The following is a 26,026-nucleotide window of genomic DNA, read 5'->3' on the forward strand; positions in this document are numbered from 1 at the left end:
ACCAGGGAGGTCATTCAATATAGTTGACAAGAAGCACAAAGCAACCGTCTCCGACCTGCAGACTATATTCCTTGCCTAACGTGTGGAATCAAAATTCTAGAGCCAACGATTGGTTATAAAGGAGATGGTATACTTGTAGAATCATCTAAAACAGGGGTCTACAAACTCTACAAAGGCCCAGAGAGTAAGTACGTTCAGCTTTGCAGGAGGTCCTGTCACAAACGGTCAACTCTGCTGCTGTAGGGAAATCACACCTCTAGACACCACACAAATCAACAGGTAGAGATCTGTTCCAATAAAACTTTATTTAAAAAGCTGGTTGGGGGGCTTCCCTGGTGGCGCAGTGGTTGAGGGTCCGCCTGCGATGCAGGGGGACACGAGTTCGTGCCCCGGTCCGGGAAGATCCCACATGCCACGGAGCGGCTGGGCCCGTGAGCCATGGCTGCTGAGCCTGCACGTCCGGAGCCTGTGCTCCGCAACGGGAGAGGCCACAGCAGTGAGAGGCCCGCGTACGGCATTAAAAAAAAAAAAAAAAAGCTGGTTGGCCTTTGGGCTGTAGTTTCCTGACCCCTGACCTAAAAGATCAAAATTATATACTCCGAAAATCGCAATGCCAAATCTGGAATCCAGGTCCAATATTTCCCCTCATGTCAATGATGCTTCTTTGGTCAATTGTACAAAACAGGCATAAAGGTGCTGGTTAAATTTAGTTTTACGTGTGCTTGTTTTGGTCCCTATTAGATAGTAAGCTTTGGTGGGTGAGGATTTTCATGCTCTCTAAAGCACGTACTTTTATACCCAGTAGACATAAACGTACTTCTAGAATATATCAAAGATCCCAATGGATGAGATAGATTAAATACAGAATTTTACTATAAGTGTGTATGTGATCTCAACTTAAGGTGCTGAGTAAAAAGTCTTATAAATAAGAGTTTGCTTTCTTACATTTCTGAACTATTTTAAGAGAGGAATCAAGGGGCCTCTTTTCTTTCCTCTCTCCAAAGCTGTCTAGGACACTAAAAGGATTAGGCGCCTCTAGAGGTATCATGTGGAATCACATCTAAAATATTCTGGGGAAAAAAGCAAGGTGCAAAAGAATTTATGCTTTTATGTATTTTTTAAAAGGGAAGGGGATGGGAATATTTACGTGAGTGTATGCTCGAAACATTTCTGGAACGATATTCCAGAAAATGGTAAAAATAGCTGTTTCTGGGGAAGGAAAATGGGTAAACCGGGGATCATGGCTGGGAGGAAAAGTCACTTTACTCCCACTGTTTGAATTAAAGAAAAACCTCACCTATGTGTATCCTCTTTCAAAAGAATTAAAAATGAAGACAAATGAAAAAACAACTAGGTTTCTAAGTCTGCAGCGATGCCATCTTTCATATTGATGCCTTTCTCTGCAATAAGCGGACTCAAAATTACTCCACGGGCCCGTTCAAACCTATTAACCTCACCCACAAACGAGTACGTGTCAATCTGGTGAAATCAGAATCAACTCTGTGGATGGAAGAAAAGTCAGTGTTCGTTTCTTAGTTGTGGTATTTTCTGCGGTTGTATAAGATGTTACCACTGGGGACACAGCCGGTGAAGGGTGTACAGGCCTCTCTTTACCTTCATGGCAACTTCCTGTGAATCTATAATTGTTTCTAAATAAAATGTTACAATGAAGCTATTGACGAGGAAAGGCCTTTGTGTAAAGAGACCTGGGTCCTAGCTCTGGTGTTGCTGCAACGCCTTAGTGGAGTCGCTTTGCTTTTCTCTGCCTAATTCCTCATCTGTAATTGGGGGTGCGGGGCAGCCTTGCGGGGTGTGAGAAGTTACAGAGGGAATCCTGAGTGGTGGGCAGTGGGAAAGGCACTTCTGCCAGCCGCTCGCAGGGCCTGAAATGAAAACAAGGACAAGAAAATATCCGAGTCTTAGCTCACCTTCCCTCTCGTCACCTCGAGGCCACAGGCGCTGGGGCAGCCCCTGGCTTCAGGTCGTCTCCCAATCCCTGTGGAGTGGGAAGAGGGGTCTCCCGGACACACAGCGCTTAGAGAGGGACAGAGGGGACGGCTCATGTGCTGTGTCCGGCCGAGGAGCCCGTGCAGGTGAGACCCACGTCCCCGGCTAGTTCTTTGGGTAAATGGGTCGCTAAATAAGCTCCCCCTGTATCGTGCTCACAGCGATCAGCGCTGCCAGTGGATGCAGGAGCATGCTTTCGCCATCAGGAATCCTGGGGCTCAGCTACAGGGGGCGCTCCGACACCCACGATTCAAGTCCTCAGATTGCTGTGATTTCCTCGAACCTGGTCTTTCACCTCCTCAGCTTTCTGGGAGTCACGCTCTGTGTCTAAAAAAGCAGCTGAGACATCTATATGTGTTTGCTTTTAGACCTGGTGATCAAGTGCATGGAACCCACAGCTTCAACCCTTTGAAGCCCAAAGCATTAAAACCAAAACCCAGCAAAAACCAAGTCCATATGGTATTCAGAGCTGCCCCATAAAGAAATTACACTGCACGTTAACTAATATCTTTTATTGTCAGACTTTCTTGAGCCATCAAACAATGATTCCGCATGGCTGTCCATAGGGGTAAGGCAACTTTCCTTTTTCTTTGTGGGTAGACTTAGTTGGCCTAAGTCTTTACAACTTCTCTGTATAAAAATAGAAGTCCAAGACCAGAGTATTTTTCTTCTGGTCATAAATGCTGACTTATTTACAGGGGCCTTGTTCAGACCACCATTATACACGTGGGATAAAATAGGTGTGTATTTTATTAAAACCTCAGCATTGAACGTCAGGGTCCTTTAAAGATCCACTCATGTGTTATGCTTTCAAGGAAGGTAGCATCTTTCCCCCATATTCCAACATGGTTATGTTGCAACCTACCCAGAGTGATACGAGCTAACCTTCCAAGAAACATTTTTTAACTTAAATCTCATAGAAACTAAGGACTCCAAAATGCCTTCATACGGTTCTAAAAACAGCCTTAGAGCCAGCTGTTTAAGAGTGGTTTATAAATACAGTTATCTGTAGGCTGCATATCTGTTTGTAACACAGCAGACACAGATTGCAGATTTTGCTACACGTGAAACAAAACTGGAGTCAAAATGTGGCTTTCGGAATACAGCAAAGACAGGAAACTCCAGGATTCCGGGTTGTTAATAAAACCACCTTGTAAAGTAACAGCTGACGACTCTCACTCTGAACTATTAAAATATACAGACGTTACGCCATTGCACATCCTCTTTCCCTTTGCTTTCAATGCTCATGAACAATGATGAAAGTGATGGGTTTATGGACACATGCGTGCACGGGCAGGCGCATGCACTTAAAAGATGAAACAGAAAAAGTTAATATACGTCCGATGAGGAAGGCTGCCAGCAGCGCTCCAACTAAAATAGACCGTCGTCCTCTTGCTCTCCCTCTGTCCCCCCTCCCCACTCCCTCACCTTCCCTCCCGGGGGAAATCAGGCTGGGAGGTTAGTGCAGAATAGATGGATCAATGCCCCCCCTCCACCCCCCTCAAGCTTAGCAAGTTTCCCCTAAAAGGAAGGGAAAGCATTTCTCTTCAGTAGCACAGTTCAGGTGGATTAGTGTCGGTTCCACAAGTTAAGGCACTTCTGGCTGCTTTGGTGGCAGCGTGGGTTTCATTTCCTCTCTTTTTAAGGCATGTGTCGTCTAAAAGAAGTAAAGCTTTGGAAACTGGGTCGACAGCTTGAGACACTGATCACTGGAGTGGACAGGATGAAAGGTCCCCCGAGACACCGCCCTCCGACGAGGGGCTTCTGGAAAGCCTGGGCAGCCTCGCCTTGGGCTGCAGGTGCAGGAGCCGGCTGGGGCCGAGGGGGCAGCACGTGGAGATGCTCAATTCACATGGACTCACGGCCACCTTCACCTGGAGCTGCCCTGGCTGCTCACGGAGCGCGAGGTGCTGTAGCGCTTCTTCACGATCATGCTGATGTAGGCTTTCATGAGCTTGGCCACGTCTACCACCTGCCGGGGGAGCAGAATCGGCCCACGGTCACAAGTTTCTGAGGGGCCAGGGGACCCAGGCTAATAACCAGACATCCTCTGCCCAGCGCGGGCAGGCGGGGGCCCGTCCTCCCAGCAAAAGCCACCAGCCTGCCGTGCGAATCCACGGCGCAGGCTGTGTAGGAAGCCAAGAGTTAGAGCTGCTTTTCCCTATTCCTCGTTGGGTAGAAGGGGGACTCGTGGCCTTTCCACGTATGACGTGTGCCACCTGGTGGTTGCCTGATGTAAAACTGTCAGATTTTGCAAGACAAAAAGCCCCCCACCAGATGACACTACAGTGTGTGGGTAGGGTCAGGGCTCGGGTCACTGTCCCCACTGAAGATAGAGCCCACAATCACAGCTTTTAAAGATTGCATCCTATCGTGCTGGTCAAAACCTCGTGATGCAGCTGGAGACACAGAGCTGAGGCCCGAGGAGCTGGCAGAGCCTCGTGTGCCCGTTCTGTTCCCTGCCAGTTCTGAGAGTCCAGCAGTAGCTATTTCATGGTGCGTTCACTGCCTCCCCTTCTGGCCCGTCCCTCCTGATGGCTGGCCTGCGTCCCTGTGAAGGCATCCTAACTGGCTCCCATTTCCCTGATCTCTCTTCCCTTCCAATCCCACCCCACACTGTTTGTAAAAGCACTGTTGTTACACATCACACACCAAGAGCCCACGGCAGTTCCGCGCTGTTTACTGGAGTTGTGCAAACCCGGCAGCCTGGCGCCTGGGGCCCTCCAGTCAAAGCCCCACCTCTTTCCACCCTCCTGCACAGCGCCTCCTCTCCATCACTGTACACCAACAGCCAAACGGGCAGCGTGTGATTCCTGCCCACTTCCCACCTTTGCTTGCTAGCAGCTCCCTATGTGGAGACCTCAACAGGCTTCTTGTAGTATCGTTATTATTATCACTGCATTTTACGCTTTGGAGCGGGATGGCACACATATATAGAGGTGTTTTCTGTCAGCTAGAATTAGCTCTGTCCAGGACGCTCTGCCGTTCGCTCCCTCCGGCTCCGTGGACACTGGCAGACCCACGTCTCACAGCTGCGATCCACTGCCACCTCGTCTAGTAAGCTCCACAAGGCTTTATTGCCAAGCTATATATATATATATTGGACCTCTACATCACTTCTCTTTCTCTTCTTTTCCTACAAGGGTACAAGGGAACCAGATTTCTCTGTTGCAGAGGTACACAGAACAAATGTGGGGCTGTGAGATTCTGGCCTGTGAGAAACCTGCAGCTGGGGAAGGCGCACCATGCTGTATCTTCCTATGTCTTAAAAGCGAAATATCCAAATAAAATTACTTGGTCAAAGGCGTCAGGAAACGGGGTGCTGTTTTCCTCTTTTGTCAAGGCCACGGATGAAAGATTTGCCTCTTACCTCACTGGTTTCAAAGAGCAGCTCCCTCTCATCGACGACGATCTTGTACGTGTTGGCCAGGGGGGCCCCGAAGGAGAGAATGTGCTCGTACTGGAAGACTTCCAACGGTCTCCCCTCCCCGCGCTTGTAGACAGACACGGCGTCTGCGCTGACGCCCAGCCAGAGGTCCTGGGGAAAGCCGCCTTCCTTGCACTGCGGGGCGAGAGTTAGTGCAAGAGATCATAAAAGTTAGAAACAGAACATAGAAACCACAAGAGAGGCTTTGAGTCCAGCACTCTGCAAAGAATGCTGAGTGCATTCAGCGTGTCCTTATGCTGGGGGCGTTGAAACACAAGATATGAGAAATGGTGGCTCTTTGGCGGCCTTGATGGATTTCTGACCAGCTGATCAATCCTGTGCATTTGAGGAATCCTACTTGGTAAATCCAACATCTTGCTTGGACTCTCCACCTCTCAACATCATCACTCTCCTGGCCATCTGGATTAGCTACGCGGAGGTGGCCGTAGCCGTGGAACTTGACGGCGTTTCCCCAGCGAATCAAGCAGCCCGAGCCAGGGCTACTCTCTTCTATCTCTAGTTCTGCCTCCCCTTCCTGTTTTGGATGATTATTCTTCAAATACAAAATCTAGGATCACAGAGGGAAATTCTCCCAATCTGTGCTGAGCAGTTTGGGCTCCTCTTGAAAAACACGTCTCGTGACAAGGAGTCGCAATGACCTTAAGTGTGTATGGTGGTCGATCTCATTGGTTTAACAACAGACCTTCCTGCATGGATCAGTGGAGGAAAATAAGAGCCGGGCTGGCTGTAGGGGATGACAACACAGGGCCATGGGAATCAGGAGGGGTACACACTGGTGACACAAAAGAGGAGGTACTTGTACAAAGCATCTGATTTATACTTAAAAACAAAGGTAATTGAATCAATCAACCAACCAACCAACCCAAAGATAGCATCCAATGAAAAGTCATGAAAGGATCTTGGAATATATGATCAACATTTAGATTTTTACAGAGCTTCATTTAAAAGTCATCAGATAACATGCTGAATGATTATGATCATAAGAAAAACAGACCAAGGGCTGGTTTATCTAGACCAAGCACTGGCAACCTTATCTGTTAGAGGACAGATAGTGAATATTTTAGGCTTTGTGGTCTCTGTCATACGTACTCAACTCTGCCATTTCAGTGTAAAAGCAGCCAGAGAAAAATATGTAAAGGAATGAGCCCTGCTGTGTGGCAATAAAACTTTTTTTTACAAAAAAGGAGGCAGGCAGGATTTGGCCCACGGGCTGCAGTTTGCCAAGCCTTGATCTCAATCATTAGTAAGATTTTCTTTCCATAAATGGTCTACTTAAAAAAAAAAAAAAAAAGGTCTGTGTCTTTATTCCTGTCTTACCCCTAGGTTCTTCATGACCTTTTTTTTTCTTCTTACATTCCATATATATGTGTTAGCATATGGTATTTGTTCTTCTCTTTCTGACTTACTTCACTCTAGAGCATGGACTTGAGGATATGGGGAGGGGGAAGGGTAAGCTGTGACAAAGTGAGAGAGTGGCATGGACATATATACACTACCAAACGTAAAATAGATAGCTAGTGGGAAGCAGCCGCATAGCACAGGGAGATCAGCTCGGTGCTTTGTGACCACCTAGAGGGGTGGGATAGGGAGGGTGGGAGGGAGGGAGACGCAAGAGGGAGGAGATATGGGAACATATGTATATGTATAACTGATTCACTTTGTTGTAAAGCAGAAACTAACACACCATTGTAAAGCAATTATACTCCAATAGAGATGTTTAAAAATAAAAGGATATGAATCAGTACTGGGTTGATTGAGTTTAGCCAAATTCAAATTGTGAAATAGAAATTCTTCCCTTCAAACAGTCATGGGAAAAAGATAAAAATGTAAAATCCAAGGATATCCAAAATTTCTAATTTTATGGACACAGTTCTAAAAAAAAATTTTTTTTAAACTTTAATGCAGACTTTTACCAGCACTTTTTCGTTGGGGCTATAGCTTGAATAAGAAAGAGTCAGAAATTATTTAAGAATAGATGACACCTTAATTTTCCACTCACTTCTAACATTAGGAGAGCATTTACTGTAAAGGAGGAAGAAAACTTTGGGTGGGTGGTGGGTATGAAGGGTAAAGTTTGGGGGCTCTAAAAAGAGAGGGTGAGAGAACCAAGTGTTCCACCAGGTCCTCCCTTCCCCAGGCACCTGACCGTGGTGGTCGCACAGACCCCGGTGCAACCGGGTCCGAGAAGCAGCAGGCAGCTCTTACCTCCACATCAAAGAGCGTCGACCCGTATCCAGGCCACTCCTTGATCAAGGCCATGTACTTGGCCATGGCCTGCTCCTGGCTCATCCCCTGAAACTTCTTCCACTTGCCGACGATGCTGGCCCGCGCGGACGAGACCTCCTCCTTGACCCACATGTCCAGCATCTGCCCCTCCTCTGCCCTCTGCCGCACCGCCGCCCCCGTCCGGAAGCTCCGGCGCAGCGTCCCCTCCAAGAAGCTCGTGCGGCGCTTCTCCAGCCGCTCACACGGTGTGAAGCTCTTGGTGGACTGGCTGATGCGGGCCTTGAGTCTCTGCAGCGAGTAGACCTCCTCCAGGGGCGGCACTGGGGCGTGGGCCGTGTAATCCCCCTGCAGGTACTGCAGCCGCAGGGCAGCCAGGACCTGCAGGTTCTCCTCGGGGGCCGGGTAGTGGCCGTGGACGACGGCTTCGTGGGCCTGCAACAAGGCGGTCAGCGGCGCTATGGGCCAGGCATGGCTGTGCGACACCACGCCCGCCTGGCTTGCTCCCTTGTTCCACCAAAGGCCACCTTCCTTAAAATTGTACCCTAACCCTCCCGTGGCACCCCAAGGTTCTCCCTCGCATGGATACCACTGAACACGTATATCTATCTTATTTCTTATTGCTCCCCCCGTACCCTCTCCCCTGTCCCAACTAGAACAGTTCCTGGCCCAGGAGTTCATATAATACGTGTAGAAGTTTCCTTCTACAAACGAATGAAAGAGCAGCTGACCCTGTCCATGCTGGGAATTCTACTGCCACGCGTGATTTCCAAGAACTAGCAGTTAACGTACGAGGGGTATGAACGGGTTTCACCCCTGCCCGTCTGCAAAGGAGCCTAAGAGCTCCATGTACCTGTTCAAACATGAACGCAAATTCCACGCTGTCTTCTGGCACGTTGTCTGTGTCCAGGAAGCAGTAAAGTTTGAAGTAGAACTTCCAGGGCTGGTCACCCACCTCTGATGTGGCAGCCAGCCTACAGACGGAAGTTGAGAGAGACTCAGAAAGCAAAATGAGAAATGGGCCATGGGTGACCCACAGGGAGTTCACTGCATATGGTGTATTCTCGGCAAGGATTCAGACATCCTGTCTGTGCTCAGAGAGCAGAGAGGGTGGAGATGGGGATGGCGGGAGAGAAAATAGAGCCAGAGTGAAGCTTATCAGAGTTCCCTGCTAATTTTACTTCCCCAGAGGTGAAAAACACACTTTCATCCTAGTTTTACTTTAAGACAACAAACAGGCAGTCTTCAGGTAAACCGAGCTAACAAGTATTTCCCCGAGTGTCCCAGTCTGGTTAGTCCTAGCTACACATAGAAAGCAAAGAAACAAAGCGTATTCCTTCATTCCCTTTGCCGACTCGCAAACTATAATAATATTTATAAAAATTGACATGAACATTTGGGAGGCTATGTTTACAGAAAGTAGGAATATCCCTTCCCCCCCATCGCATTTTGGTTTATTTCCAACAAAGCACTTAGACCAGGCCCACCTTGAGGAGAGGAGGTCACTTCCTCTGGGACTTGGAAGTTTGGGGCTGTTCTAAACCTCCTGGTCCCCTGACACATTTCTTTTTTTTCTTTTCTTTTCTTTTCTTTTCTGTGCGGTACGCGGGCCTCTTACTGTTGCGGCCTCTCCCGTTGTGGAGCACAGGCTCTGGACGCGCAGGCTCAGCGGCCACGGCTCACAGGCCCAGTCGTTCCGTGGCATGTGGGATCTTCCCGGACCGGGGCACAAACCCGTGTCCCCTGCATCGGCAGGTGGACTCTCAACCACTGCGCCACCAGGGAAGCCCAGTTTCTTAGTTAAAGCTACTCCTGCCCTCTTATGCAGCTGGGGAGGGGCAGGGCCCAGCCATGCTGGAGTCTCGTCATTGGTACTGGCATCATGCTAAAGGAGGAATATCTTTTGTGTTACTTGGGGGATGTGAATATTGTAGGTCCAAGAGATACAAAATGCAGTTTGAAGAGTTTATAAGTTGGCTTCTGTCCACTCGTCCAGCTTCAAAGCTAATGACAAGTGAAAATCTGAGAATCAGAAAATTCCAAGATAAGGGTGACAGCAGGACACCGAGAGAAAGAATGGAGTAGAGGATCAATGACGGGGTGAATCCTATTTGAGACAGTGGCTCTATCTAGGAATCAAGAGAAACAGCAGCAGAGAGAGATGAGAAATTACATATGCTTTAACACAGGCAAAATGAGATGAACTCAAATGTACCCTGAAGCCAAAAATGGAATCAAAGTTCAAACCCTCCTGCTCTTAACGTCTTTCCTCTAATCGGCTGGCACTCAGGGAGAAGGAACTTACTTTTCAAACTTTGCTAATACATCTGCTACAATGGTCCGGCTTTCGACGGCTTTATCAACGTGTCCGTTGTACTCAAAGAGCGCAAACATGTTTCTACTGTCCTCCATGGCCAGGCCTCGGATCAGCTTCTCCACCACCTGGAAAACACGGGGACTTCAGCTTCCGAAGCTGTGCTTCTAGAATATGCCTCCATCAGAACCCAGAGGGAGCTGCCAGCAAACGCGAGGGTCCAAGCAACCCCCCAACACTGTCGTGTATGGAATCTCCAAGGCGCTGTTTTCCCTGGCTCTCTTGAAATCAGTTCTCTCTCTTCCTTGCCAAAGAGAACACAGGTTATTTTGCCCACAGCTAGGGGCAGATGCCGGCCGGTTTCTTGCAAACCCGTAAGCGCGTGAAAACTAAAGCCCGTTTGCCTGATAAATTCACGAACTCATAGCAATTTCCACTGGCATCTCTGCTACACCAGCTTTTCAGGGTTTTACTGCACTATTCCTTTTAGCCAGTTGGTTTTACGGTACTAAGTTTAAACTGAAAAAAGAAGGAAAAATGAAAACACGTTCACCCAACGTGCTAGATATTTGTGTGGCAAACAGAAAAACACTGCAGAAGTGAGAGGCTAAACCCTCGTCAGAGCAGACGCAGCTGAGTCAGGTCCGCAATCTCTACTAGGTATCACTGCTTCTTCATTAGTAGGATTACGTCTGTTTCCTTGGTTACTGAGCAGCTGAACCATGCCAGCCGCAACTGTGCACGACAGTCAGCCTAACTGCGCCCAGTTTTCCTGACATAAGTAAGCACGTGGGCAGCTGCGCCTCTCCCTCACCTCCCCGGCTGTGGTGTGGGAGCTGATGGTGATCTTGCAGGAGCCGCCGCCGTGGCAATACACTGTGGACGTCATCTCCTGCCGATGGATCAGCGCTTCGATTTCATCTCGGGAAGGCACAAACTCTCTGCATTTGGTTTTCTTGAGAGATTCGTAAATGAAGAGGGCGTATTTTTCCATCTCGGTTCCTGGAAACTGTTCCCGTATCCTAGGAGCCAAACACTAACTGTTAATTGCAAGATCTGAGGACGGCTGGCTACGGGGAACCGGGCGGCTTCAACGTGGTGCAGACCAACACGGTGAATGGGGTCCCAGTGCAGAGCAAACGCTAGCCGCTTCCCTAGCTCATCCTGGGCTGTTTAAGGACCAAAAAAAAAAAAAAGAAGAGAGAGAGAAAATCCAAAGACCAAAGAGCCCAAGTATGACCCGGAGCAACTTCTGCTACTAGCTGACCTCTGCAGAGCTATTAGATTTGAAAGAGCCACGTGCCTCACACTACTGCATGAAAATTCTCTTTCCACAGTTAATCAGAAGCTGAATCAGACAGCCTCTACCTGTTTGATCTGGAACAAATATCCAAGGTTGTTTTCTTTTTTCCCTGTTCATACAGAGTAGTGGTAATTAAATTTATCAACGTCCTACACTTCAGGACGTTACACCCAAAGGGACCTGTCCCTGGATCAGCCCCGTGTGGCTTAGAGGGGAAAAAGGTCGTCTGTGCCCCGTAAGTCAGCTCGGGTGACCTAGGAGCCCGACCCACACAAGGTGTCTTCTGTTCCAGGTCCAACTGATCTGAACTGTGTCCACCACACTCCCGACGTGAGCAGCGCCGCCCGGGCCACTCGTACCTTCTCAGGTGGAACTTGAGGTACTTGAGGATCCCCCGGCTGGGCAGGAAGGTGCAGCTCAGGCAGGTGAGGATCTGCCAGCTGCACAGGTTGCCCACGCTGCCTGGATGGGGCACCTTGTTGGTCTGTTTGATGAGCTGACAGTAGAGCTCGTCCCGCAGAGGGCGGAGGTCGTGCCCCGTCTGGAGGATGCCCTGGATGATGGGAGTAGGGTCAGACATGGACTCCAGCTGCTGCAGGGAATTGAATATCTTGATGGCTTCATCCTGAAGGGTCGTGTAGCCTTTGTCTTTGAGCACTAGGAGAAGCACAACAAACACGAGTCCCACGAGGCTTTGGAGAAGGTACGATCTGAGCAGCAGACAAGAGGCAGGAATGGGGACCAGAGCTACTTCAGGATGCAGTGCCCACCACCTGCTCTGGACACTCGAACAGCCAAACAGAGGCGCACAAGTAACTGAACTATTTTACTGCGCAACAACGCTTACTGAAAAGCTGGTCTGTTGCCAAGCAAGTTCCGCATTTGACATGCAAGACAACTGTTTAAGATCTGGTTCTCCAATAGATTAAGGGTACTCTGCGCTCCTGGGGAGTGCTGGCATGTTTTTTAATACAACGACACGGACATCACTATAACCAACTGACGCTAATATGATAGAGCTAAAGAGTTAACAGGGAAACCACAGCACAGTGTCCCGGGCCCAGGAGGAATTCGGGACTCACGGTTGAGGTTGATGTCTCCGTAGGGCAGGGGCAGGAGTGGGGAGTGCAGGGGCCGGTGGGTGTGGCGCAGGATAGGGTTCCGCTTATAGATCTGCTCCACCACGTCCGAGTTCAGGCAGTTCTCCTTGAGAAGAACAGAGCCGTTAGGGAAAGCCCACGAGCTTATCGTAAGAAACGTACATGTAAAAGGACAAAGCCATCTGCATCCTCCTGAACGAGAATGTTTTTCACAAGTCACAAAACACCTGTAGCCTAGGGATGGAGGTGGGAATCCAGCATTAATCATTTCAAGCACGAAGATACCCGCAAGCCACGTTTGATGACAAATCACTCACACACACACACACATTTTTCTTACACAGCTCACTCTCTTTCTTTGATTTGCATATTTTCCCATGTTATTGAAAAATCTTCTCTCTGGAAATTATATATACTAAAAAAATTAAACTTTTCTTGCTAATTATTTAGCCATAAATCATTTAGCCAAATCATGTCATCCTTGTCTATAATTCATTTAAAAAATACATTTTGCTAGCTCTCTCATTGGTCTTTTGTATCCTCCCCCTGAAAATGACACGTTAATACATTATCAGCGAGACTGTTCTTCCTTGGGCCTCCTTTCTCACTCCTGAAATTTAAGAGCTCCTCTCAGAGAATTTCATCATGTATTTATGTTCCTAAAGCATTAATCTGGGATCTGAAAAAGCCAAAGTTACTTTTAGAACTTTAAATCAACAGAAAAGTTGGAGGAGAGGCAATGAATCATTCTATCGTGGCAAGTTCATTTCTGCTATGAAACTTTTTCAATAATACCCAATTGAAAACCAGAAAGAAATATGTTTTAATCACTTAAAAAATTGGTATGGACTTATTTAGGTCAACCTGTCTCATTTCTTAAGAAGCATTGCTTCATATCCAAAAATTCTATTTACTCTTTTAATGTCTGATTTCAAACGAATTAGTAAATATATTTGTCTCATTTCTTAAGAAGCACTGTTTCAACATTTAAAACTCTATTTACTCTTTAATGTCTGATTTCCAATGACTTAGTAAATATACGGGTAAATAAGATATAGCTTTGAAGAGGAAGTTCAGCTGATATGTGCTTTTTTTCTCTCCTTTTTCACAAGAAAGCGTCAACAAATTCATTTTTTTAAGACTAGAAATGACATCATTAGTTTCAAGCTCCTTGGGCTCCATGGACAGCTCTGCAGTTTGTAGGATAACTGACCTGCAGGAATTTGGCTCCAAACACCCAGGAAACATGTCATTTTGGAATCAAGAGGCTGACTTGAATTTGGTGGGTAATAATATACTACCGATATAGTAGACCCTCTCCCACCTTTACAAAAGGCGTGGTTTGCCTCCTGGGTCTAATTCGCTTATTTCCTTTGAGGTACATCAGTAAATAAATACCCGCCTCACTACCATTCTGGCATCTTTTCTGTCACAGCTCTGGCTCTTCCCTTTGCATAGGGAACCTGCCTACTGGATAACTTGGAGGAACAGAATAAAAATAATTCCCTTGACCTGCGTCTGCATCAGGGGCTGACCAGCTAAGTGAGCAACGCAACCAGAATATCCCATGTCTCCGTTTCCATGCCTGGAAAATGAGCGCCGTGATCCTTGTTCACGGCTGCCGTTTAATGGTTCATTCGTTTGCTTGTTCATTCATTCGATTTACACTCACAGCCACTAATCTTTATAAACAGGGAATTACAACTGAACAAGTTCAGTGTTGGTCCAGAGACCTGGGAGCTTCTTCTGTGAGTTTGGAGGCACCTGATAAGGATTCCAAGCTTTCTAGACCCATGTGGCCTCTTAGTGAATCCACTTGTGTGATCTAGAAACTGCAGTGAAAGCAGAAGTATTGTGTTACTTCTAGAAGGTGCCCAAACTGGGCTCAAGTGGAACCTGTGACATGCAGGTTGTCCCCAACACAGATCACACCACGTCCCTGTGACTGGGGAGCCCCACACCCCAAATTACAGACCACTGTCCCTCCGCCTACACAGCTCTACAATCAGGTTTGCCTCAGTGGCGATCCGTAACACCTCCCCAGAGACAAGATAATTTTAGTGTCAAATTTCAATTTGATGTCAATTTTTGCATTTTCTAAATGCAGTCTAGCATTTAGATTTTTAAAAGCCAGGATCTACACGAACACGAAATTAACTAGGAGTTAGTTTTGATTACAGAAACGTCTTGATGTTCCCGTGGTGAGAATCTGTGAGCTACTGTGACGCACTACGAGCTGGGCTCCCTCGCTCTCACCTTGATATCCTGAATCAGCTGCTGGGTTGGGGTGTCGATCGGGGCCTTGGTGTCCGTCACGTTTTGAATGGCGCTGGACCACCTGGTGGCCTCGTTGAGCAGCTTGGTATAGAGCCGATAGCAGTGCTTGCGTCCGTACACGGTGACGTTCCAGTAGCCTGCAACAGCAACGCGCGTGCGCGCACACACACACACGGCAGCATGAACCTGGGGGACCAGGGTACTGTCCCCGTACCGGAGTCCCAGAAGTCCAGCACCCAGGCCATCTCCACCTGAGCCCCTTTATTAATTCAATAGCTACTTGCTGATTTCCTCCACGTGCCCTGCCCTGCACTAGGTACCCAAAGACACGTGGAATTTACAGTTACGAAGGGAAGACAAACATTAAAATGATAAGCTCAGAATTATGATAAATATATAATTAGTAACGCCTGCTCTCAAAGAAGGAACAGGCATAAACTAAAGTCCAGTTCGAGGCTCTGGAACAAGAGTGGAAACTCTCCCCTCAGATTGCTGACTTTCTTTTTCCCTTCCTGTCCCTTGTCTTCCTTTCGTTTAGATTCTCCCTTCAAAAGAAACCATTGTGTAAAGCAGGCAGTCCAGGTGTTCAGACACCAGCCGAAAGTGGAAAGGAGTGACTACAGTAAAGAAATACATGAGTATTTTTTGGAATGGAGGAACTGTATTTCAAAAGCACAAAATCACGACTAGCAACAAAAAATCAAAATAAACAACGTAGAAACACCTTTTGTAATACCGAAAGGGAAGACAAAATCTTACGTGACCGCTTTTTATTATGCTAGGTTATGTTCACCGACAGTCAGGGTTTACCTTTTTAGGCTGCATTATGACTCTCACGGTACAACGGTGAGAAAGACAAAAACACAGGCATGGAAAAATAAGGCTTCCTGTAGGAGAACTTCTGTCTGTTTACATCTCCTTGCCCTTAGAAGAATCTTTCTGCAACCCAATAAATCAGGACCCCTTTACTATGGTTTACATATCAAGTGTTCACATAGCTAACCACGGACAGCCTCAAAAGATAAATCAGCAAAAGAGATTTCTTTTTGGGGGGCGGGGAACGTAAACACCCCAGGTAGGAAGCTCACTCCTTCGCTCTGAGCAAACCCACACCTCCTATGACCGGACAGGCCACGTCTCAGGCCCAGCCAGTCCTGAGCACACCACACCGCTTACCTGTCTCTTTGAAGATCTTCTCGTCCGGCGGGACGACTGAACAGAGGCTGTTGAGGACGAGGGTGCCCAACTTCAGAGCATTCTTCTCCGAGCTCTTGTAGTAATCCAAGGAGTTGTGGGTTAGCACAAACCACCGTTTCTTCAGTTTCAGTGAAGACATCTTCGGACTGTTTTTCACTTCTTTGTGCAACCACCCTGGAAAGAAAGAATGAAGGGTCAGCTCAAAACTAGGATGAGGAACTTCACATACCAGGTAACGATTTGCACCTGGCTTACAAATGGGTCGGATTTCTATATATGTGCTACAAACGGCCATGAACATTTCTTATTTGATGATTTTTAACAATGTCAAGAGGCAAAATTACTCAGAAAAGTGGCTCAAAACGGAAACGTGGCAGATATCTGTGTAAATGAAAACGGGACTCCAAGTAAAAAAGCATCGGTGGCGTCACCTCTCACTATAAATTCCTGGCCTTCCACTCTGGTGTCCCCCTTGGATCTCTGCAGCAGTGTTATCCAGTGGTGCATCTCCTCCGGCGTGTCTGCGTTGCAGTGAAGCACCCGGTTGGCCGTGATGATCACAAATGAGTTGGGTCTGAGCAGTGGGGCGAGAAGGAAGCAAAATCTCTTAGCTCCACTGGAATCACCACCTCCGTCTGACCCAAGACAAAATGCCTTTTCCCCAGCTTATGGGTCACAGGGATAAAAACGGCAGTGCTATGTGTATTTTACGTTAAGGCAAACCTTGCTCATTTCTGTAGGATTTATTTTATGCCTCATTAACCTTTAAACCTGGAGCAACACATTCTGAAGGTCCTGGAAGGGAAAACATTTCTTAATGCTGAACTTTCCAGATGAAATTCAGTTCCAGGAAGGCTAACTAAGGTGACTGCGAGGGAAAATTTTTTTTTGATGCCTCTCCAAAGTAAATTTCTTCCTGCCTCTGGGTATGGCTTTGGATAATATTTCTGGGGGTGGGTAATGCAACGTCAGATACCAGTAACAGGAGGTCAGTAAATAGGTGTAAGTGGAACATCTCATCCGCTTGATTATGCCTGGTACAAAGAGCCACCTGGGTCCATGCCTTCAACGCAATCTGACAAGGGTGCATTTCCCAGGCAGGGATAACCTAATAATGGAAATTTACTTTCTCCTGCATCTCTTTTTAGCTGGCAATGCCCTGAGTCTCTCATAGGCTCTTAAACGAGACTTTTCTGTAGTTGGGAAGGAAGAAAGGTGAGCACTTGAGGAAGAGAGAAAAGCCTGGATAGGGATGGAAGGTTCTCGCATGGATTGCCACGTGCCCAGCCTGCCTGATGCAGGGGTTTAGGAGGAGGGAGACGCAGATCAGAACTTGACTGTCAGAACAAGCATCTGGGCTTTAATCACTGATGTGACACACACGTGTTAAAGGTTCCTGAGCCAGGTATGAGAAGGTGTAGGGTGACTAGTAGAAACAAAGAATCTATGGTTCAGGAGAGCCTTCGTCAACGGTGGGGCGATGGACACCCCGGAATTCTCACTCGGCCCAGGAGACACTATTTTTGTTGTCAATTTGAATACATTTCTATTCTCTCTCTAAAGCTATGTCATTGAAGGCAGAAGTCAATTTTGATCCGTACTCAGAATTCCCAAGCTGCAAAGCAAAGTAGAGATGGGAAAGACGAAGGTCACTGGGTACAGAGACCCCCGAGACCGTCACCGACGATGATCTGCCTTCAAAAAACAGAACCAAACACATGCTATTCTAAGGGCACAGGTAAGGGAGGCATGTCAAGGAAAATAAATGTTTGTGGTTTAATTTATTAATATTCCACATATAAATTACCATCAAAATCCTTTTCAAATTCATTATTAAATTTTAGAAAGGGGAACTACACCCACCCCTGTGCTGGGATACAGGCATTTTCATCCTGCATGAGCCCCAAGTCTGTCCCTGTATGGCTGTCTAAATTAGGTTTCCAAGGTCTCCCCTACTCCTGACCCCTCCAACCCGCCGCACTCCAAAGACACCCAGAGAGGAAGACTGTGGATGAGGTCAAACTGGGTACCAAGAAGGAAGTCTCTGATTGCTGGGGTTGACCAGGTGGGAACACACAGCCTAGAGTCATTCCCCAGCCCAGAGCACAGAGCCTGTGGGCGCACGCAGGTATCCAGCAGTTACTTTTGTTAAGAGTCACACCTGAGCTTACCTATCAGGGCTGTCCGAGGCGCACACAGAATCAATTAGCCCCACATCCAAAGTGCCCTGAAAAGAAGTGAAAAGCAGAGACACTGAGAGAACCATTCAAGTATAGCACACATCATGATAACACCCCGAGATGATGACTCTCTAAACAGGCAAACAAAAAAGCCTCCTTTGTGTGTTCACTGCAAAATAGTAGTTATCTAAGGAAACGTCCCCCTTCATTCAGCACAGACAGCCTCTAGACAGGGCAAAATCTGCAGTCCATTCATTAAATAAAGTATAAACGAATCTTTCTGTCTTGTTCCTAAAATACTTTCAGTGAAGGGTGTTTACAAACTTCTTTCAATCATACAACTTTTCTGATTTACACTATGATCTATCATCGAATTTTGTAATTGTGAGAAAATCAAACTATCTCTGAAATATGATTTTGTGGCTCTGTTTACGTGCCTGGGATAGAGTGATGTCAGAAAGAATACAATTTGGAATTCACTATATCCTTTGGAGAAAAGTGTAATGGGCTTCCACGGTTTCATAAAAATTGGAATTTTTTTTGAGGTGGGAGAATAGTAATCTCTTACTACTTACAATCTTCTATAATTTACTCTCTTTTTCTATATGATTTTTAACCAAGATGTTCCCGTTTCTCTCTTTAATTATTATAATATTTCTTCTTATTTTTTTTTTTTTAAAAAGACTGTCTACAAATTCCCAGTCCCCTGTGGCAGGATGCCTCCCTCCACACCCCACCCAGGCTCACGCACCACGGCGTTCTGCGGGTTTGCCTGTTCATCATGCATCTCCCGAATCTCCTGGTCCGTGGATGCGTGGACCTGACTCAGCACGCTAAACCACTGGCTGTGGGGAGGAGAGAGCAAGAGTCAAGGGGTGGCCAACCTCCGCATGCAATACGGTGACACCCTTCTCCACATCCTCTGGGAAAGCGACATCCCCTCTGAGCACAACTCTGGCCCCAAGGACCTCAGTAGACATTTAATAATGATGATGGTAAGTTCCTAGAGAAATTGGCAGCAAAAAATGAAATCCTCAGTTCTACCCACGCACTTAGATCAAGGGTCTTTACTGAAGACATTATTTATAACCTAGGGAACATTCAAGTGCCTTCTCAATTTTAAATTCCGAGGTAAGAAGCCCAATGTAAGAGCATCATCTCAGGGTGGCCGCTGGATGTCTATTTTCCCTGCTCATTTCCAGGTGGGGTTTCCAACCATCTGATAGGATTTCCACTTAAGTGAATAAAACCACAGGAGAGCTGGAAATAGAAAACAACTGCCTAGAGTAGAAAGTAGAAAATTATTTTGACCAGAGAACTCCTCTATCTTCATTTCAAATGAGTTTTCTCACTTGTAGCCACATTAGAATCAGATAATAAAAGAAAACATGTCAACTCCAGAAAAGTCAAGCAGAACAGAAGTCATGATGTAACTAGAAACACAATACGTGCTTGAGGAAAATGACCATGAATATCCATCCGTCTGTGTCAGTTCATCCATCCATCGTTTATTAAGCAACTAAAGTGAGAGGTACCAAATGTGAGAGAGATGCTAGGACATCCTTCTCCAGGAGGGGGCTAATCAGACACATATACACGCTCCTATAACTAAGGCAGAGGAGAAAGTACTCGGTACCCAATGGGATATTTAAGTAAAAAATTAGTACCTATATTTAAAGGTAAGTCATGTAAGATACTTACAGCAAAGCACTAAAATCTATCTCCTGTGATTCCTGAAGGAGCAAGATGTAACCAAGAGCTTGAAAATACTCAACAAATACAGACTCGTAGGGAGACCAAGGGAAACATCTTAATATGAATTGGTTCATCACTTCTGGTTAACCCAAAGGCAAGATTTCAGTCATTGCTTTATAAAGCTCAAAAATATCCGAAATCAGACACTGAACAACACAAACCTTCAAAATGCAGGCCACATGGGATCAGACACACACACACAGCCACACAAAATCTGCTGTGCTTTCCATCTGTACAGGTGACCTCCTTAATACAAATCTCACCCCTTAAGTGCAACTTGAAATCTGAAAAGGAATTTTTAAAAATGTGTTCCACTGGTCAGGGCAAAAAGTCCTTGGCTAAAATATTCCAAATGTTAAATTTAGCAGGTTCATTATGGCACAAAACAGACAGGACAGCTGGGCCTATAATTCAGCTGTAAAAGCTGTGGGCATTCCCTGGACCACAAAAAACCACTGGTCTCTAGGAGTCCCAGACGGAATGATGGGGCTCTAATTCCAGGTCTGCTTGTTTTTCCAGCTTGTGTCATAATTTATGGATCCAAGAGGGGTTTTAATTTGTTCCCATGGGAAGAATTATTTTCTTTGCCCTTAATGCTGCTACCATGGTGTTATATCAACACAGAAACATTCAAAGGGCAAGGGGTCGGTCGTAAAGGCCCCGAGAACTCACTAGAAGATTCTAGTGGTTTTTCTGAGCTGCAAAGTGAAGAAGACAGGCCAAAGGATCTCAGCCTCATAAATCAGAAGGTATTTTCTGGCGTTGCTCAGAGTGGATGACAGGCATCTCCAACGTGACCCTATACACCCCCAGGGCAGCAGGAACAGAGACAGATGCTCCACTGCGTGACCCTGCCATGCATCACACGGAGAAGCACACACCAGCTCTTCTTAATTTTGTGCCACATCTCAGCACTGCGATGGAAACCAAGGTCCAGAAAAGTCGGACAACTTGCCCCAGCCAATGAGGGACACCACTGTCCTCCGCGCTCAGTCAGAAATCTAAGCTCCTTAAGAAGCTTCGTGCCTCCATTCAATAGAATTGACCTTGCGTTACTTTACAGATTACACTACCTTTTCTCTGTACCTCAGTCTCCTATTCTGTAAAACTGGATAACGGTGATACCCTCTATAGGGTTGTTGTGAGAATGAAATGACTTAACATATGTGAAGCATTTTGGAACACTGCCTGCAATATAGTAAGTTCCCTAAGTGTTAACTATCTCTTCCAGACGACGGAATTCTTCACTATCAAGGCCTTAAGCACCCTCCCAACGCCACAGTCCTAGCATTTATTTGAACGGCCAAGGGTTAATCCTCCTGTTTTTTCAACCCTTAAGCAAACAGAAGCTGCTCCCTTTCAAAGCTCAGAAGCTTCCAGAGGGTGGCTTTCAACTGTGTGTAGCCGCACAATTTACATATGCTGCTGGTGACAATAAAAGCCTGAGTGTAAGTAACAAGGGGTCTCTCCAGTGGCATGTGAAGCTGGAAATCTGTGTGCTTACGGTACGGAACACAGTGCCCAGGGAGAGTCCCCAGGAGACAAGTACACCCATCTCTTCCGACTCTCAGTTCTTCAACCATCCTAAGAGAAAAACCCAACTAGAAAATCAACTAAAATCTTTTCAGCACCAGTAGGCTCAAGAGTGATCCGTGTGATGTCCGGGCCTGCACAGGAGCGCGGATGTAGTTATGACCAAGTCGACAGCACAGCGCCTCACCTGGCGTCTTCTGGGGATTCAGCGATCAGGTGGAAGGTCCTATCGGTCATAATGATGTCAATCCCGTTTTCTTTGCTGGTGTTATCTATGATCTCCCTGCAAAGGAACACAAGCACCAAACGCAAATCAGGAACACAGAATTCTTAATAAGGGGCCAGAAAAGAAATTTCACCATAACTGAAAAATCAGATACCAACACTTCCGCTTTTAGAAACAATGAAGACCCTTGTGGCCTCTAGGGGGAGGCAGGCTTTTCTCTCTCCAGAAAGGTGGGGGGTGTGTGTGTGTGTGTGTGTGTGTGTGTCTGTGTGTGTGTGTGTGTCTGTGTGTGTGTGTGTGTGTCTGTGTGTGTGTGTGTGTGTCTGTGTGTGTGTGTGTTTCTAGATCTCAATCCCATCTTGATCTCATCCTAACACTCTCTAAACAACACTGGAGGTTTAAACTCAGGGCACCAGGTTAAGATCAGGGTAAAACACAAGCAGCTGTTCGGATGGGACCAGAGGTGGTGACCTATTTTGTGAAGAAATGTGCTGGGGATACAGCCAGCTTGCTTTGTCAGCTGAAGTAGTGCAGCTGTTCACAGTTATTTTACAACTACGATATTAAGCAGTCTGGTTAGAAAAAAAAAAAGACTGTATGACTTTTTAGCTAGAATCACTGAGATGAGATAAAATATTTTTTAAAAAACCAAGAAGATCAGAATTCAGAGGAGTCTGTGATCTTCCTGGGAGTGGAAGGAGAGAGGTGGCCCCGACTGGCGGTGGGGGTGGGTGATAAGCATGGGAGCCTCTGGAGTAGGACAATAATCCCCAGGGGAAAACTGTCCAGACCACGTCATCCTGGACCAGCCAACCTGCTTCCTGAGAACTCAGCTACCTTGCGTGTAAAACGACGCGGTGTCGTGGCTCTGAACCACAGCGGTCCATCAGAATCCTGGGAAACGTTCAGAAAACCCACGTGGGGCTTCCTAGGGTGGAGCCCAGGGACTCGCATTTATAAAAAGCTTCCCTGGAAATGGGGGAGTGATGATACTACCAGGGCACCGAAAAGAGTCTGGAAATGACAGGATAAATGAGCTGGGAGCTTTAATAATAGATGGTGAGTGAAAGAAAAGATGAAGGGGGTGGTGTATAAATTGAAAGAGACTTGAGCGATCTGTCAGCCAATTAAAAATTATGAACCTTATTTGGATTCTGATTTGAAAAAAGAAACCAACCCAAACCAACAAGAACACTATCACCGCCATGTATAAGATAACTGGGGAAATTTGAACAATGACCAGAGTTTGGACGGTAGAAGGAGCTCATGTTCCTTTTTAAATGTGATCATGATATTGTGACTATATATTAAAAAAGGTCTTGATCCTTCAGTGTGTACTAAATATTTACAAGTGGAATTATATGACGTCAGGACTTGCTTTAAAAAATGTAGTTTGTAGGGGGGCAGTGCTGGGTAGGGTCACAGATGAAACACCACTGGCCATCGGTGGGCAACCACTGAAAGACGGGAAATGGACACACAGATCTCATTCCAGTCTCCTACCGACGCTTGCCTATGATTGAAATTTTCTATAATAAAAAATATATTTTTTTCTATAATAAACTTCAAACTATAAAATAAATAAAAAAAATAAAAAACTCTTAACGATGGTGAAACCTTAACAACTCATTGCTTTTTCTCTACAGAATGTGACCAACAGCTGAGGAAGGGCTAACACTTCCTTACCTCTGTAATTTTCACAGAACACCTGGAGAATAGGGCTTCATTAAGCATGTGTTTGCTACAGAGTGAGTAGCAAAAGGGACATCCAAAAACACACAGGTGAAATTCACCATCACAATTCTGTCTCTCAGCCTGCTGGCATCTGTGGCCCCCCTCCTACAGGGTGAAGAGAGGACCAACGCAGTATGCAGGGCCAGGGGAGGACTGCAGGAGGTACAGAGCTATGCCATGCTGCTGAAACTTGTAGGACTCAGATGCAAACTCCCACAAACTCATCTGACTACGGAGCATGGTTTCCTAAGGAACCTCAAAGGGGCAGCCTTGAAAAGTCTGATACTGTGCTGTCTGCACTTCACAATTTGGCCTTAAAATTAAATACAAAGAAGACTTTCTTCCCTTGAGTAAACTTTCCGCTTTCCAATGAATCATTTTCTAAAGTTTCTAATGCTGGCTGCGCAGGAACCGTATGTCGTTTTCAGGTCTACGACTTCAGGAGTTAATTTGGTCTCTCAAAGCTTATTTTTACCCGTGTGCTGAAAATGGATGGTTGCTCAGTTTGAGTGGAGTGTGGCTAATAAATTCTATGCTTAGTATCTAATTACCCAAGAAAACAAGCTGCCCCTCAATTCCCAACATTTTCTGAAAACCTCACTTAATTTTTAGCAAATAGGCCCTCAGTGGTTCAATGCTTTGGTTCTATAAGAAGGTGGCACAATGGAATTCCCCAGAGGTCCAGCGGTTAGGACTCAGCACTTTCACTGCTGTGGGCCTGGGTTCGATCTGAGGCCAGGGACCTAAGATCCCACAGGCTGAGCGGCATGGCCAAAAAAAAAAAAAAGTGGCAGAAAAAGGGGGTGTGTTGGATTCAAACACCAGCTCTGTTGCTCTCATTGTTGGGTATGAAGAGGCTAGTATACCCAACAAAGGTGGAAGACAAATGATTCATTTCACACACCTCCCGACTGGCTGTCTGCTCCCAATTTAGCCATCTGTTGGCTACAGCTGGGCTTGGAGAAGAATTAAAAGTGATAGATTGACCCATAAAAGGATGACAAGATGCTCAACCAGTCGCTCAATACCCACACCACGATTCCTGTGGACCGCCAATGACATTTCCAAAGAGCTAGTTTTATGTCCAGCTAGCATCTTATAACCCAGAGCTGAATGTCTGAAAATTCACAAAAAGTGAATTTCACAGACGAAGTTTGATTTCCCTGATTTCCTAATAATTCAACCCACTGAAAGGAACGATGAGGACGCACCGAGTACCTCTTACAATCTACTGCTTCAAAGAACTTGCCCCAGACAGCTTGTAGGCAGGGACTTAACTGATGAAGCAGCCCCGAGCCCCGGTCAGCAGCCCTGGCCAGGGCTCATCAACATACTTGGCTGTCCGGACTTCCACGGTGCCCTTGAGCTTTTCCTCGCTGTCATTCTCAAAGTACATCAGCTTGGCCTGGCGGAGGACGAACCAGCGCTTCTTCCAGTTTCTCCTGGACAGCGTGGAGGAGCCGCCGCCCTTCTTGTGCAGCCAGCCTTGCTTGAGGGCCTCCTGCTTGGAGCGGAACCACAGGAAGGTTTCGTCCTTGAGGACGCACCAGCGGCGTTTCCAGGTGTTCATGAGGCCACCTGTCTCCCCAGGGTTGGGGAGGAAGGGGTTTAAGAAAATCCATCATATTGGATCATAAGATCAGTAGGTCTTCAGGTCCAGCCCCTTCTTAACTTTGCCCCAAATGACCCGCCCTCAGACACCCACCGATGACGGGTGAGCGCACTGCTGGGTCGTGTTCAGGGGGCACTGGGCAGGTGTCACACTGGCTTGGCTGGATTACACAAGAACGCTTCCTTTTCTCCAAAGCAGCTCCTACTCACTTAGCTGAGAAATCCTGGTGAGGGGCTTAAAAGCAAGACCAGTCAGGGACTGATACTCTAACCCCGGGTTGAGGCAGGACCACGGACTGGAGGACCACGGACGGGAGGCGGGGGAGAACCGCTTCCATATGGTTGGATCATGCTTCTGTCCAAACACCGCAGGAAGGGGAAATGAGTTTAAAATGTGTCAAAGTTGACACATTCCTTCCTTGTTTAGTCAGTGTGAGGAACAAAATTTATCAGTGACTCCAGAGGTTAGCAATAAACCCTAACTTACATCGGAAAAGAAAAGCATTATCATCTGAAAATGGCTTCTTTGTATAAGGTATAAATTTAGAATACGAGACAAAGTAAGACTCCAAACCAAACTGTGACAGTACCTTAAAAATGAGAATTTAGCTGTAATTTATTTTAGTGGAAAACTTTTTTTGGTGGAGACAAATTAGACAAGGATATACAGACATTATTTCTATACAGAATATATTTCTACTACTCTTCTAGCAGGATAATTTTATTTTAGTTATTCTAGATTCCCCAAGGATGCTCAAAGAGTGACATCTTACAACCATGATTCAAAAATCTGCTTCAACGAACCCACTGAAGAATAAATGATGCATCTACTTCACTAATTATCAAGTGTCCACACGTTATTTTTTTGATCAGCCAATAATAAAGAACATTTAAATGTGGATACTGAAAGTAAGTATAAAGAAAATGCCTTCCTTTTACAGATTAGAAATAAATTTACAACAGACCTTCTAAGATTAATTTTTTCAGTGGTTGCTTCAATGATTACAGATCTCAACTTCACAGTGGCACAGAAGATGCAAAGACAACACTGGTTTCTCTTTGCAGTGCAAGGCGCGCTTGCTTCGCTGGCTTTTACAGACCGCTGCCCTTCCTGCTCA

The 26,026-nt window shown here is 46.4% G+C and overlaps 1 protein-coding gene across 1 annotated transcript in view; it reads right to left on the reverse strand.

Annotated features, from left to right (window-relative positions):
* Positions 1-2,547: 2,547 nt before the first annotated feature.
* The window catches only part of MYO10 (myosin X), a gene marked incomplete at its 5' end in the record, with an annotated part of 218,166 nt that continues 194,687 nt past the window's right edge, over positions 2,548-26,026 (reverse strand). Inside the window, 15 exon segments of the mRNA XM_082651004.1 lie at positions 2,548-3,979; positions 5,378-5,569; positions 7,661-8,113; positions 8,532-8,652; positions 9,984-10,120; positions 10,807-11,014; positions 11,655-11,952; positions 12,378-12,501; positions 14,652-14,809; positions 15,849-16,043; positions 16,301-16,443; positions 18,041-18,096; positions 18,801-18,894; positions 21,525-21,620; positions 24,632-24,875. Coding sequence (XP_082507130.1) covers positions 3,878-3,979; positions 5,378-5,569; positions 7,661-8,113; positions 8,532-8,652; positions 9,984-10,120; positions 10,807-11,014; positions 11,655-11,952; positions 12,378-12,501; positions 14,652-14,809; positions 15,849-16,043; positions 16,301-16,443; positions 18,041-18,096; positions 18,801-18,894; positions 21,525-21,620; positions 24,632-24,875 — 2,621 coding nt within the window. The 3' untranslated portion in view covers positions 2,548-3,877.

The sequence above is a fragment of the Grampus griseus genome (assembly GCF_964374135.1).
Source record: "Grampus griseus genome assembly, chromosome: 3".
Lineage (NCBI taxonomy): Eukaryota > Metazoa > Chordata > Mammalia > Artiodactyla > Delphinidae > Grampus > Grampus griseus.